This window comes from Macaca nemestrina, chromosome 18, assembly GCF_043159975.1.
Source record: "Macaca nemestrina isolate mMacNem1 chromosome 18, mMacNem.hap1, whole genome shotgun sequence".
Taxonomy (NCBI): Eukaryota; Metazoa; Chordata; class Mammalia; order Primates; family Cercopithecidae; genus Macaca; species Macaca nemestrina.
Window position 1 is genome coordinate 18286709 of NC_092142.1, and position 15000 is coordinate 18301708.

At 45.4% G+C, this 15000-nt stretch overlaps 1 protein-coding gene across 5 annotated transcripts in view; it reads left to right on the forward strand.

The window, feature by feature from the left end:
- The window catches only part of LOC105464537 (transmembrane channel like 7), a 68911-nt gene extending 58352 nt beyond the window's left edge, over positions 1-10559 (forward strand). For 4 of the 5 annotated variants that reach the window (XM_071084187.1, XM_071084185.1, XM_071084188.1 and 1 more), the window contains 5 exons: positions 92-169; positions 274-404; positions 5862-6017; positions 7480-7558; positions 10372-10559. In XM_071084187.1, the coding sequence (XP_070940288.1) occupies positions 92-169; positions 274-404; positions 5862-6017; positions 7480-7558; positions 10372-10437 (510 nt within the window). In that variant the 3' untranslated portion in view covers positions 10438-10559. The remainder of the gene's footprint in view (positions 1-91; positions 170-273; positions 405-5861; positions 6018-7479; positions 7559-10371) is intronic. The other variant, XM_071084186.1, reaches the window with a different exon arrangement.
- Positions 10560-15000: the final 4441 nt, after the last annotated feature.

Here is a 15000-nt window from a genome sequence, read left to right on the forward strand (position 1 = left end):
GGCGCTAGAGCGAGACTCCGTCTCAAAGAAACAAACAAACAAAACATCCACATAGCTGTGTTTTGGCCCATTTCTCCTTCTATTTCATCAGCATGAATTCCCCAAAGTTTGGAGTCTGGATGAAACCTTTTTCATTTTGATCTGTATTGCTGGACTACCCTCTGGAAAGGTTAGAGTGATTAACATTCCCACTGTAATGCAGGAATGAGCTTATTTATCCTTATAGAAGCTGTACTTATTGATCTTAATTTTTCTTTGTTTTTCTCCTTGTAGTGGAGTCTGCTTTATACCTGCAGACCCTCCCCCAGGCCGTTCAGAGCATCCAATTCTAATTTCTTCTTCCTGTTGGTGTTGTTGATCGGGCTGTGTTTGGCAATCATACCTCTGACAATCAGCATATCACGGTAAATGCGACGTTGTTTTCTAGAACATTTCATTGCTTCTTGATCTGTTCCTCTTTTATGTAAAAGGATCCATCACATCACTTTTTTTTTTTTTTTTTTTTTTTTTTTTTGAGACAGAGTCTTGCTCTGTCACCCAGGCTGGAGTGCGGTGGCGCAATCTTGGTTCACTGCAACCTCCATCTCCCAGGTTCAAATGATTCTTCCAAGTAGCTGGGACTACAATCTCCATCTCCCCAGGTTCAAACAGCCTCCTGAGTAGCTGGGACTACAGGTGTGTGCCACTATGCCTGGCTGATTTTTATATTTTTAGTAGAGACAGGGTTTCGCCATGTTGGCCAGGCTGGTCTGAACTCCTGACCTCGGGTGATCTGCCCGCCTTGGCCTCCCAAAGTGCTGGGATTACAGGTGTGAGCCACCGTGGCTTTATTGGCTTTTCTCATGGTGTTCTACACACACAGGCTGTCAAGACTTCCAAGGCTCAAGCGATCTTCTTGCCTCAGCCTCCTGAGTAGCTGAGACTACAGGTGCGCACCACCACACCTGGCTAATTATTTAAATTTTATTATTTTTCTGTAGAGACGAGGCCTCACTATGTTGCCCACGCTGATCTCAGACTCCTGAGCTCAATTGATCCTTTTGCTTCGGCCTTCTAAAGTATTGGGATTACAGGCATGAGCCACCACACCAGGCCGAATTTTGTTTCTTCATCTTTAAATTAAAAGCCTGGACAGGTGCGGTGGCTCACACCTGTAATCCAGCACTTTGGGAGGCCAAGGTGGGGCAGGGGGATCGCTTGAGCCAAGGAGTTCAAGACCAGCCCTGGCAACATAGCAAGACCTCGTCTCAAATTAAAAACAAAAAACAAGCAAATAAACAGACAAACAAAAAAGGAAAAGCCTGGAACTTTGAGTCCCTCTCTCAGATTTTGTTCTTTTTTTTATGAGATGCAGTCTTACTCTGTTGCCCAGGATAGAGTACAGTGCTGTGATCTTGGCTTCCTGCAACCTCTGCCTCCCAGGTTGAAGCAATTCTACTGCCTCAGCCTCCCAACTAGCTGGGATTACAGGCGCCTGCCACTACACCCAGCTAATTTTTGTATTTTTAGTAGAGACGGGGTATCACCACGTTGGCCAGGCTGGTCTTGAACTCCTTATCTCAAGTGATCTGCGCATGTCGGCCTCCCAAAGTGCTGGGATTACAGGCGTGAGCCACTGTGCTTGGTGGCTCTTTTTTTTTTTTTTTTTTTTTTTTGAGACGGAGTCTCGCTCTGCCACCCAGGCTGGAGTGCAGTGGCCGGATCTCAGCTCACTGCAAGCTCCGCCTCCCGGGTTCACGCCATTCTCCTGCCTCAGCCTCCCGAGTAGTTGGGACTACAGGCGCCCGCCACCGCGCCCGGCTAGTTTTTTGTATTTTTTAGTAGAGACGGGGTTTCACCGTGTTAGCCAGGATGGTCTCGATCTCCTGACCTCGTGATCCGCCCGTCTCGGCCTCCCAAAGTGCTGGGATTACAGGCTTGAGCCACCGCGCCCGGCCAGGTGGCTCTTTTTTAACAATTTGATTCTGTATGTGTTTTGTTGCTTTTTATTGTTATGGTAATGTATGTTATATAAAAAATTCAAGCAGTACCGAAGGGTGTAAATTGAAGAGAAAAAAATTGCTCCTTAACTTCACCTCTTATTTTCACTCTCCATAGGTGACGTAATGACATTTTCTTATGAATATTTCTGGAAATTATTTATGAAAAGCAATTATTTATTTTTTCAGAAAAAAATGAGATAATAGTATAATCCTGTTTGGTAACTTATTTTTTCATTTAATATTTTTTCTTTTTTTTTTGTTTTCCTTTTTTTTCCACTTAGTTTTATATTATATCCTTTCTCATGTCCATGGACATACAAAACTCTTCTTTAAAAAATATTTTTAGCTTTGATTTTTTTTTTCTGTCTTTTTTTTTTTTTTTGAGATGGGGTTTCGCTCTTGTTGCCCAGACTGAAGTGCAGTGGTGTGAGCTCTGCTCACCGCAACCTCTGCCTCTCGGGTTCAAGGGATTCTTCTGCCTCAGCCTCCCGAGTTGCTAGGATTACATGCATGTGCCACCACACCCAGCTAATTTTGTATTTTTAGTAGAGATGGGGTTTCTCCATGTTGGTCAGGCTCGTATCGAACTCCTGACCTCAGGGGATCCGCCTGCCTCGGTCTCCCAAAGTGCTGGGATTACAGATGTGAGCCACCGTGCCCGGCTTGATTTTTTAAAATAGGAAATGCATTCACATAGCACAAAATTAAAAAGATATACAAAAATGGTGAAAATTCATTTTCTCATTCCTTCTCAAGTACTTAATTTTCCTCTGAGTGATGGTCCTCTCCTCACATTTGTGTCTTTTCTGTCTTTTTTTTTTTTTTTTTTAAGATGCTATCTTGCTATGTTGCCCAGGCTGGTCTTGAACTCCTGAGCCCAAGTGATCCTCCCACCTCCACCTCTCAAAGTGCTGGGGTTACAGGCGTAAGCCACCGTGACTGGCCACTTTTTCTCTCTTTTTCTCTCAATGGTTCGTTAGTATTCCATCATATGAATGGCCCATAAATTGTTCATCCATTTCCTTAAACAACATTTAGGTTGTTTCCAGGAATTTATTTTTATCCCTACATAAAGGGCTGCAATGGAAAGTCTTATACACAGACCTTTGTGATGTGAATTTAGTCAGTTCTTTCCAGGTCTTAATGTTAGTGCTTTCCTATTGTAATTTTATTTTATTTTTTTCTCTCCTTTTCATTTTGAAAAATTTGAAATCCACAGAAAAGTTGAAAAACTAGCAGCAGTAAAACTTATATGCCCTTCAATTGGATGTCCCAACTGTTAACATTTTACTATGCAGTCTCCCTCAGTATCTTTCAGGCATCGATTCCATGATCTTCCCCCCAACCACATTAAAATCTTCAGATGCTCAAGTCCTTGCTATAAAATGGCATGGTAGGCCGGGCATGGTGGCTCACACCTGTAATCCCAGCACTTTGGGAGGCTGAGGCAGGCGGATCACCTGAGGTCAGGAGTTCGAGACCGGCCTGACCAACATGGAGAACCCTGTCTCTGCTAAAAATTCAAAATTAGCTGGGCGTGGTGGTGGGCGCCTGTAATCCCAGCTACTCCAGAGGCTGAGGCATGAGAATCACTTGAACCCGGGAGGCAGAGGTTGCAGTGAGCCGAGATTGCAGGATTGCACTCCAGCCTGAGCAACAAGAGTGAAACTCTGTCTCAGAAAAAAATTTAAAAAAAAGCATGGTATTTGCTTTGTTTTTTGTTTTTTTGGTTTTTTTTTTGAGAGGGAGTCTGGCTCTGTTGCCGAGGCTGGAGTGCAGTGTTGCCATCTTGGCTCACTGCAACCTCTGCCTCCGGGGTTCAAGTGATTCTTATGCCTCAGCCTCTGGAGTAGCTGGGATTACAGGTACGTGCCCCCACCATGCCTGGTTAATTTTTATATTTTTAGTAGAGACAGGGTTTCGCCATATTGGCCAGGCTGGTCTCAAAACTCCCGACCTCAAGTGATCCATCTGCCTTGGCCTCCCAAAGTGCCAGGATTATAGGCACAAGCCACTATGCCTGGCTGTATTGTTGTTTTTTATTTTTCAAATTTTTTTTTTTTTTTTTTTTTTTGAGACGGAGTCTCGCTCTGTCACCCAGGCTGGAGTGCAGTGGCCGGATCTCAGCTCACTGCAAGCTCCGCCTCCCGGGTTCACGCCATTCTCCTGCCTCAGCCTCCCGAGTAGTTGGGACTACAGGCGCCCGCCACCGCGCCCGGCTAAGTTTTTGTATTTTTAGTAGAGACGGGGTTTCACTGTGTTAGCCAGGATGGTCTCGATCTCCTGACCTCGTGATCCGCCCGTCTCGGCCTCCCAAAGTGCTGGGATTACAGGCTTGAGCCACCGCACCCGGCCTATTTTTCAAATATTTTTATCTGAGGTTGGTTGAATTTGATGATGCAGAACCTTTGGATGTGGGGGGCCAACTGGATTTGTTTTCTCTATGCATACTTTTTTTTTGGATAGGAAATAATTTGAAATTAACTTATAGACCTCATAATATTTCATTGCTAAGTACTTCAGCTCCTAGACTAAGGGACTCCTCTTTATGTGTTTCCACAATAATATATCACACTTAAGAAGATTAATACTAATATCATATTTCTGCCATTTTAAATTTCTCCAATTGTCCCTCAATAGTCTTTAGTATAGTTTTTTTGTTTTTTTTTCCTGAGATGGTGTCTCGCTCTTGCTCTGTCACCCAGGCTGGAGTACAGTGGCCCGATCTCAGCTCACTGCAATCTCCACCTCTCAGGTTCAAGCAACTCTTGTGCTTCAGCCTCCCTTGTAGCTGGGATTACAGGCACCCGCCACCATGCCAGGCTAGTTATTGTATTTTTAGTAGAGACGTGGCTTCGCCACATTGGCCAGGCTGGCCTCCATTTCCTGACCTCAGGTGATACATCCGCCTTGGGCTCCCAAAGTGCTGGGATTAGAGATTTGTTTTTAAAATAGTGATCTTCCAAGTTTGACCCATTGCTTCTGTTTGTTCTATCTCCTTAGTCTCTCTTTTTTTAAATTTAAATTTAAAGTTCTGGGGTACATGTGCAGGACATGAAGGTTTTTTACCAAGGTAAATGTGTGCCATGGTGGTTTGCTATACCTATCCCCGTCACCTAGGTATTAAGCCCAGCATGCATTAGCTATTTTTCCTAATGCTCTCCCTCCTTAGTCTCTTTTAATTCCTGATTCTCTGAAGAGTCCAGGCCAGTTTCCTCACTTCTCAATTAAGAGACCGGAGAGTAGAATGCCCACATTTTTGATTTGTCTTGTTATTTTCTTACACTGTCATTTAACTTGCTCTCTCTCCTGAATTTCCTGTAAACTGGAAGTTAGGTCTAGAGACTTGATGAAATTTCAGGGTAAGCACTTTCTTTCTTTCTCTTTTCTTTTCTTTTGTTTTCTTTTCTTTCTTTCTTTCTTTCTTTTTCTTTTTTTTTTTTTGAGATGGAGTTTTGCTCTTGTTGCCCAGGCTGGCGTGCAGTGGTTCAATCTCTGCTCACTGCAACCTCCGCCTCTCAGGTTCAGGTGATTCTCCTGTCTCGGCCTCCCAAGTAGCTGGGTGGGCATGCACCACCATGCCCGGCTAATTTTTGTATATTTAGTAGAGATGGGGTTTCACCATTTTGGTTAGCTGGGTCTCGAATTCCTGACCTCAGGTGATCCACCTTCCTCAGCCTCCCAAAGTGCTGGGATGACATTCATGAGCCACCGTGCCCAGCCGGGGTAAGCATTTTCGACCCAAACATTCCAGAAGGCCCAGGAGGTCAGGTGGCTCCTTGCAGGCCACTGTTAACAAAACATTCTGGGCGTGCGGAGGCGGGACACTCAGCCTGTGCTACACGCTCCTTCTGAGCCTGTTGGTCTGTGTCCTGGCAGCATCCCTTCCTCGAAAGCCTGTGGGCCGTTCACCAACTTCAACACCACCTGGGAGGTCATCCCCAAGACGGTGAGCACCTTCCCCAGCTCGCTGCAGTCCTTCATCCACGGCGTCACTTCCGAAGCCTTTGCAGTTCCTTTCTTCATGATTATTTGGTGAGTGAGAACCACCGGGACCCACTGAGGCATGTGGGCTCCTCCCATTGGGAAATGGCAGGGGGTGGGGGTCACTCTAGACTTGACAAGTTATTGAGCTTCTTTGAACTGCACTTTCCTGTCTCTAAAATGGGCATAACAGGCCAGGCGCGGTGGCTCAGGCCTGTAATCCCAACACTTTGGGAGGCTGAGGCGGGCAGATCACTTGAGGCCAGGAGTTCGAGACCAGCCTGACCAACATGGTGAAACACCATCTTTAGTAAAAAATACATAAAATTAGCCAGGCATGTAATTCTAGCTACTTGGGAGGCTGAGGCAGGAGAATCACTTGAACCTGAGAGGCAGAGGTTGCAGTGAGCTGAGATCACGCCATTGCACTCAAGCCTGGGCAATAAGAGTGAAACTCTGTCTCAAAAATAAATAAATAAAATAAATAAAAATGATTTTATCCAAAGCTGGAAATCACTGGGTTTTATTATGTTTTCCCTATTTTACAAATGAGGAAATGGGCTAGAGCGTCTCCACAGTGATCATCCACATGTTAATTACATGCCCGGCTGACTTTCTCAACCATGTCATTCTCTCTTTCTGTCATTCTCTCTTTCTGTCATTCTGTATGTACAAGGGGAACATCAGCAAATTTTAATATTAAAATTAAAAAGCAAGGCATAAATCAGATTCTGCTGCCACTGCCAAATAAAAACTTCAGTAGCTGTTTCTTATACCCTCTGCTTGGAAGAGATGAGGGTTTTCTTTATTTTTTGTAGAGCAGGGTCTGGCTCTGTTGCCCAGTCTGGAGTATGGTAGTGCGATCATAACTCACTGCAGCCTTGAACTTCTGGGCTCAAATCCTCCTGCCTCAGCTTCCTGAGCAGCTGAGGACTACAGGCTCACGCCACCATGCCTGGCTAATTTTACATTTTCTTTCTTTTTTTTTTTTTTAGACAGAGGCTTGCTCTGTTGCCCAGGCTGTAGTGCAGTGGCGCGATCTCAGCTCACTGCAACCTCTGCCTCTTGGGTTCAAGCGATTCTCCTGTCTCAGCCTCCTGAGTAGCTGGGATTCTAGGTGCCCACCACCACTCCCAGCTAATTTTTGTATTTTTATTAGAGACGGGGTTTCACCATGTTGGTCAGGCTGATTTCAAACTCCTGACCTCAGGTGATCTGCCTTCCTCGGCCTCCTAAAGTGCTGGGATTACAGGCATGAGCCACCGCGCCCGGCCATATTTTATTTTTCTAGAGATGGGGCTCTCACTATGTTGCCTGGGCTGGTCTCAAACTCCTGGCCTTCAGTGATCCTTCTGCCTGGGCAAAGCACTGGGAATATGAAAATGAGCCATCGTGCCCAGCCTTCTTTTCTAACAAAAGTAAAACTGTTTCAAGGAAAAATACGTTGGGTTGTTTTTCTAGTGGCCTTCAGATTATCCAGACTCCCTAGTGACCTGTCTGTCTTGTGTTGCAGCCTCATCATGTTTTACTTCATTGCCTTAGCTGGAGCACACAAACGGGTGGTCATCCAGCTCCGAGAGCAGCTATCCCTGGTAAGGAAGCACAGCCCCAGAGGGTCATGACTGGGGACATTTACCCAGGACACCACAAGGAAAGTGGGGTATTCCTGGGAGGGAGTGAAATTACTGCAGCCTTCTCTCACCACCACCTCCCCAAAACTCTGCCTTCAGGCCTGGCCCCGTCCAGCTTCATTAATTCACTGATTCATCTATTCCTTCAAGATGTGTATTAACGGGGGTACAGTGGCTCATGCCTGTAATCCCAGCACTTTGGGAGGCCAAGGCAGGCAGATTACTTGAGCTCAGGAGTTCAAGATCAGCCTGGCCAACATGGTGAAACCCTGTCTCTATTAAAAATACAAAAATTAGTTGGGCGTGGTGGTGGGCACCTGTAATCCCAGCTACTTGGGAGGCTGAGGCAGGAGAATCCCTTGAACTCAGGAGGTGGAGGTTGCAGTGAGCTGAGATTGTGCTACTGCACTCCAGCCTGGGCGACAGTGTGAGACTCCATCTCAAAAATAAAAATAAAAAAAGATGTGTATTAAGTACCTACTCTGTGCCTTGTACTGTGCTGGGCTGGGACACTTTGGTGAACAAGAGATAAAACTGCTGGGTAAGGCCAGGCGCGGTGGCTCAAGCCTGTAATCCCAGCACTTTGGGAAGCCGAGATGGGCAGATCACGAGGTCAGGAGATCGAGACCATCCTGGCTAACACGGTAAAACCCCATCTCTACTAAAAAATACAAAAAACTAGCCGGGTGAGGTGGCGGGCACCTGTAGTCCCAGCTACTGGGGAGGCTGAGGCAGGAGAATGGCGTAAACCTGGGAGGCAGAGCTTACAGTGAGCTGAGATCCGGCCACTGCACTCCAGCCTGGGCGACAGAGTGAGACTCCGTCTCAAAAAACCAAAACCAAAACCAAAACCAAAACAAAACAAAACAAAAAAACAAAACTGCTGGGTAGTTAATAAGATAAATGCTGATTAATTATAGCTTCTCTGAAGATAATAAAAACAAGGTAGAGTGACGAGTGGGCTATCTGTTACTGCAGATGCGGCTGTAGAAGGCTTCTTTGAGGAGGTGATTTTTTTTTTTTTTTTAATTTAGGATGGGGTCTCACTCTCTTGCCCAGACTGGGGTGCAATGGCATGGTCATAGCTCGCAGCAGCCTCAAATTCTTGGGCTCAAGTCATCCTCCCACCTTAGCCTCTCAAGTAGCTGGGACTATAGGCATACATCACCATGCCTGGCTAATTTTTTAATTTTTTAAAGACATGAGGTCTCCTTATGTTGCACAGGCTGGTTTGAACTCCTGGGCTCAAGTGATTATCCCCTCTCAGTCCCCCAAAGTGCTGGGATTATAGGCATGAGCCTATAATGGTGAAACCATTATATAGCTGGACCCAGCTGAGACTTGAATAATAGAGAGAGGAGCCCATTATCAGAGGTCCTATTTAAGGATGAGAGTAAGAGGGAAAGAGCACAGTGAGGAAATGAGCCGGGCACTTCTGGGGAACAGGAGGGAGGGGGTGGTGTGGCCACAGGGTGGTGAGTGATGGGAAGAGGCAAGGTGATATTGTAATAGCAGCCAGAGTCATCGAGTCACAGTGCCTCGAGGGCTCTGTTAAAACAGAGTTTTATTCTGAGTGGGATGGGAAGCCACTGAAGGGTGTTAAGTAGGAGTCTACCGTGCATTTTTTTTTTTTTTTGGAGACAGAGTCTTGCTCTGTCATCCAGTCTGGAGTGCAGTGCTGCAATCTCTGCTCACTGCAAACTCCACCTCCCGGGTTCAATCGATTCTCCTGCCTCAGCCTCCCAAGTAGCTGGGATTATAGGCACCCACCATCACAACCAGCTAACTTCTGTATTTTTAGTAGAGAAGGGGTTTCACCGTGATGGCCAGTCTTTTTTTTTTCCTTTGAGACAGGGTCTCACTCTGTCGCCCAGGCTGGAGTGCAGTGGTGTGATCTCAGTTCACTGCAACCTCCACCTCGCGGGTTCAAGCAAGTCTCCTGCTTAGCCTCCCGAGTAGCTGGGATTACTAGCTAGGTGTGCGCCACCTTGCCTGGCTAATTTTTTTTTCTTTTTTTGAGACAATTTCGCTTTTATTGCCCAGGTTGGAGGGCAGTGGCGCGACCTCTGCTCACTGCAACCTCCGCCTCCCGGGTTCAAGCAATTCTCCTGCCTCAGCCTCCCAAGTAGCTGGGATTATAGGCACCCGCCACCATATCCGGCTAATGTTTTGTATTTTTAGTAGAGACGGGGTTTTGGGGTTTCACCATGTTGGCCAGGTTGGTCTCGAACTCCTGACCTCAGGTGATCCACCTGCCTCAACCTTCCAAAGTGCTGGGATTACAGGCGTGAGCCACCTTGCTCAGCCTAATTTTTGTATTTTTAGTAGAGATGGGGTTTCACCACATTGGTCAGGGTGGTCTCAAACTTCTGACCTCAGGTGCTCCACCTGCCTCGGCCTCTCAAAGTGCTGGGATTACAGGCGTAAGCCACCTTGCCCGGCCTAATTTTTGTATTTTTAGTAGAGATGGGGTCTCACCATGTTGGTCAGGCTGGTCTGAACTTCCGACCTCAGGTGATCCATCTGCCTCGGCCTCCCAAAGTGCTGGGATTACAGGCATTAGCCACCACATCCGGTTGTACTGTGCATTTTTTTTTTTAAAAAGGATCAGCTGCTTTGTGGACAAGGGGCTGTGGCGTGGACACAATGACAGACTAGATGAGAGGTCATTACAATAGTCCAGTGGTTGGAATCCTCAGCCCTCAGTCTGGTAGGTAATGATGGTATTTGTTTCCAAATATATTAAATGCACATGTGAACCTATTATTTTTTAGGAAAGTCGTGACAAGCGCTACCTAATCCAGAAACTAACAGAAGCCCAAAGGGACACGAGGAACTAACTAGACTGAGCATGAAGATGGCGCTGCCTGTTGCTTCTAAGCTGACCTAGTGATTCTGCTGAGCCTACAGAGTCTACCTGGGTTTTGAGTGGACATTTAAAAATATATTTTTCTGGAGTTTAGGCTTTTCCATACGTGCAGCTGTGTTTACCTAACCCAGCCCTTAATTAGGGCTTTAGTGACTTAGAAAAGCAGGGGAAACCCAAGCCTTTGCCTGCGGACCGGCCACTCTGTGACGACTCTACCAAAAACCAACAAGCCGTTTGAGCTTTTACAAGAGTGAAAGAGCGGGGACGGTAGTGTAGTATTTGAGCCACGAGTTTATGTGCACAAGTGTTTTGGGATGTGGACTCAAGCTCAGCCTGTCAATCAGACCGCCCATGAATATATAACAAACAGAATTGGAGGCTGGTTTCTTAAACACACATATCCACATTTTTAAGGGTTGTTTGTTTTCCTGTGCTTACAATTTTTAATGCACGTGCCTTTATTTCACAAAACATGTGGCTGGGCGCAGTGGCTCACGCCTGTTATCCCAGCACTTTGGGAGGCCGAGGCGGGCAGATCACCTGAGGTGGGGAGTTTAAGACCAGTCTGACCAACATGGAGAAATCCCATCTCCACTAAAATACAAAATTAGCCGGGCATGGTGGCACATGCCTATAATGTCAGCTACTCGGGAGGCTGAGGCAGGAGAATTGCTTGAACCCAGGAGGCAGAGTTTGCAGTGAGCCGAGATTGCACTGTTGCACTCCAGCCTGGGCAACAAGAGCAAAACTCTGTCTAAAAAAAAAAACAAACGTAGAATATCTCTTAAGATTTCCGTTATGGCAAAAACCATATGCAATAAATACCTCATTGTAAGCTTACCCAAAATGGATAGGTGTGAACCTTTTAACAGAAAAACAGAAGTTTAAGTTATTGTTTCATGTAATCAGTTTTCATTTTAATATCTTTGAAATATTTTTCAAAGCACTGTAGTTTTGTAATGAACTTTTCAAGCCTTCCTTTCATTGTTTTTCTTCCTTTCACTGGCTCCACACGTTTCCTGGGGAGTAGCCTGGAATTTAAAGTTGGGTGCAGGTTTTAGAAAGCTGTTGCTGTTAACAATAATTCTCCCCACCATCTCCACTCCACTACTCAAACATGACTGACTCCTTACTCAGAGGAGCAATGATGTCTTCTCGTCCCTTTCCTACAGCCATTTTCTTGCTTTTCCACAAAGGTATTATTGAAAGTGGGATATTTTTGTAACTGGGAGACCAATGAGCTTTTCTGTCTTTTCCTGACTTGTTAAGGTTTATGGGTTTCTAAATCTAATAACTACGGCCATACCACCCTGAACACACCTGATCTTGTCTAAATCTAATAACTGGTGTCATGGAATTTTGAGTAATCAAAGATTCACTCCAGTCTCACTTAAAAACATACATTCTGCGGGGCACAGTGACTCATGCCTGTAATCCCAGCACTTTGGGAGGCCAAGGCAGACAGATCACTTGAAGTCAGAAGTTTGAGACCCAGCCTGGTCAATGTGGTAAGACCCCGTCTCTACTAAAAGTACAAAAATTAGCCAGGCGTGGTGGCGTGTGCCTGTAATCCTAGCTACTTGGGAGGCTGAGGCATGAGAATCACTTGAACCTGGGAGGTGGAGGCTGCAGTGAGCGAGATCGTGCCACTGTACTCCAGCCTGGGTGACAGAGGGAGACCCTATCTTAAAAAAAAAAAAAAAAAAAAAAAAGATAGGTGAAAAGAAAAAAAACAAATTGTAATTATAAACATTTCTGCCCAGTGCCTTTATATTAATATATATAACATTTTCACTGTGACCAGGCTTGATGATATTCAAGTTTTCTATTTGTGTGTGTGTGTGTGATGAACAAAAATGTACGCCTTTTTTTCCCTATTATAAAAGTGATATTGAAATATGCTAACTGAATTTTAGTTAAATGCTGCTAACACGCATACCTCTTACTTGAAGGTTTTTATATGTTTTGATAACTTTAATAACCTCAGGTGATGTCTGTATAATTTTTAAAGTGCAGCTCTCGCTAACAAACGTGCCTTAGAACTCCTGATTAAATGGTGTCTTGAAGGTTTGAAAATGTGATCGTGTATACTGGAATTCAAAGAGGCTTCTTGTCAGCAGTCAAGTGATGATGGAAAACTCTAACAGTTTGTAAAGTTGCTCTTTGCCTTTTCCTAAAATGACAGAGAAGAAAGAAGTGTTGAATGTAGTCCTCAGATGAGTGCTTTTAAAGCTCCTTGGCTCTGTTGAAGCCAAGGAGGGTGTATGTGTGTAATTTCCCAACTGGTTCATTTTGCCTGCTGCCTGGATACAGTCCATTCATCAGGACAGATGAATTGCAACAGAGAAAGAGTTTAATTCATGCAGAACTGGCTAAACAGGAGACCAGAATAGTATTATTACTCATATCAGTCTCCCTGAAATTTTGGAAACTGGGTTTTGTGTGTGGGTTTTTTTTTTTTTTGAGATGAAGTCTTGCTCGTCACCCAGGCTGGAGTGCAATGGTGCGATATCGGCTGACTGCAACCTACGCCTCCCAGGTTCAAGCAATTCTCCTGCCTCAGGCTCCTGAGTAGCTGGGATTATAGGCATGCACCACTACACCCGGCTAATTTTGTATTTTTAGTAGAGACGGGGTTTCTCCATGTTGGTCAGGCTGGTCTCAAACTCCTGACCTCAGGTGGTCTGCCTGCATCAGCCTCCCAAAGTGCTGGGATTACAGATGTGAGCCACTGTGCCCGGCCGTGTGCGTGTTTTGTTTCGTTTTGTTTTTGAGATGGAGTCTCACTCTATTGCCCAGGCTGGAGTGCAGTGGTGTGATCTCGGCTCACTGCAACCTGGGTTCAAGTGATTCTCCTGCCTCAGCTTCCCAACTATCTGGGACTACAGGTGTGCGCCACCATGCCCAGCTAATTTTTGTACTTTTAGTAGAGATGGGGTTTTGCCCTGTTGGCTGGGCTAGTCTGGAACGGCTGACCTCAAGTGATCCTTCCACTTTGGCCTCCCAAAGTCTGGGATTACAGGCGTGAGCCACCGTGCCTGGCGGAAACTGTTTTTTTTTATTTTTAATGGATAATCTGGTGGGTAGGGGGATGGAATTAGGGAATAGTATGCATTTTTGTTTTCTAAATTTTGTTTTGCCATTATAAAAATACTTGTTTTTTATAGCAAATACAGAGAACAGCAAAAGCAACAGAGACAAAAAGTTAAAAAGCACCATTTATGGGCACCCCTGTTAATCTTGGCAAAATTCCTTTTAAGATAGAAAGTACAGAGGGAGGGAAGTAGGACGGAGAAAGAAGGAAAGAACTTTGGTATTCTCATTTCTTTTTCACTTAATACGTGTTTTCTTTTTCCTTTTTCTTTTTTTTTTTTGAGACGGAGTCTCGCTCTGTGGCCCAGGCTAGAGTGTAGAGGTGCGATCTCGGCTCACTGCAACCTCCACCTCCCGGGTTCATGCCATTCTGCTGCCTCAGCCTCCCGAGAAGCTGGGACTACAGGCACCCACCACTGCGCCCAGCTAATTTTTTGTGTTTTTAGTAGAGATGGGGTTTCACCGTGGTCTCGATCTCCTGACCTCGTAATCTGCCCGCCTCAGCCTCCCAAAGTGCTGAGATTACAGGCGTGAGCCACCGCGCCCGGCCATATGTGTTTTCTTGAAGAATCTAAAGATAGTGTTTTCTCCTGTTATTAAAAGCTTTTACAAACATTTCAATGGGCTACATAATATCATACAGTTAGATCTTTTTCTTTTTTTCTTTTTTTTTTTTGAGCCAGAGTCTCACTCTATCGCCCAGGCTGGAATGCAGTGGTGTGATCATGGTTCAGTGCAGCCTCAGCCTCCTGGGCTCAAGTGATCCTTTTAGCCTCACAAGTAGGTGGGATCACAGGCACACACCACCATGCCTGACCAATTTTTAAAGTTTTCTGTAGAGATAGGATCTCACCATGTTGCCCAGGTTGGTCTTAAACTCCTGGGCTCAAGTGATCCTCTCGCCTCAGCCTCTCAAAGTGTTGGGATTACAGGCGTGAGCCACTGCACTCGGACATAATGTTTTGATATTCAATTGTTGCTTAACATTTTGTTTCCAAACTTTCCCAGTAATAAATAACGGGCACATCTATAAATCTTTGTCAACATTTTTTCTCCTTAGAAACAGACCTAGGTCAGGCGCGGTGGCTCACGCCTATAATCCCAGCACTTTGAGAGGACGAGGTGGGAGGATCATTTGAGGTCAGGAATTTGAGATCAGCCTGGCCAACACAGCGAAACCCAGTCTCAGCTGGGCGTGGTGGTGTGTGTACCTGTAATCCCATCTACTTGGGAGGCTGAGGCAGGAGAATCGCTGGAACCCGGGAGGAAGAGGTTCCAGTGAGCCAAGATCTCCCCGTTGCACTCCAGCCTGTGTGACAGAGTGAAACTCTGTCTAAAAAGAACAAAAACAAAAAATAAAACAAAAAAGGAAACAGAGACCTAGAAGTGGGATTACAGCAAAGGTTCTGAACATTTTAAGGCTTTTGAGAGCCAGATTCAG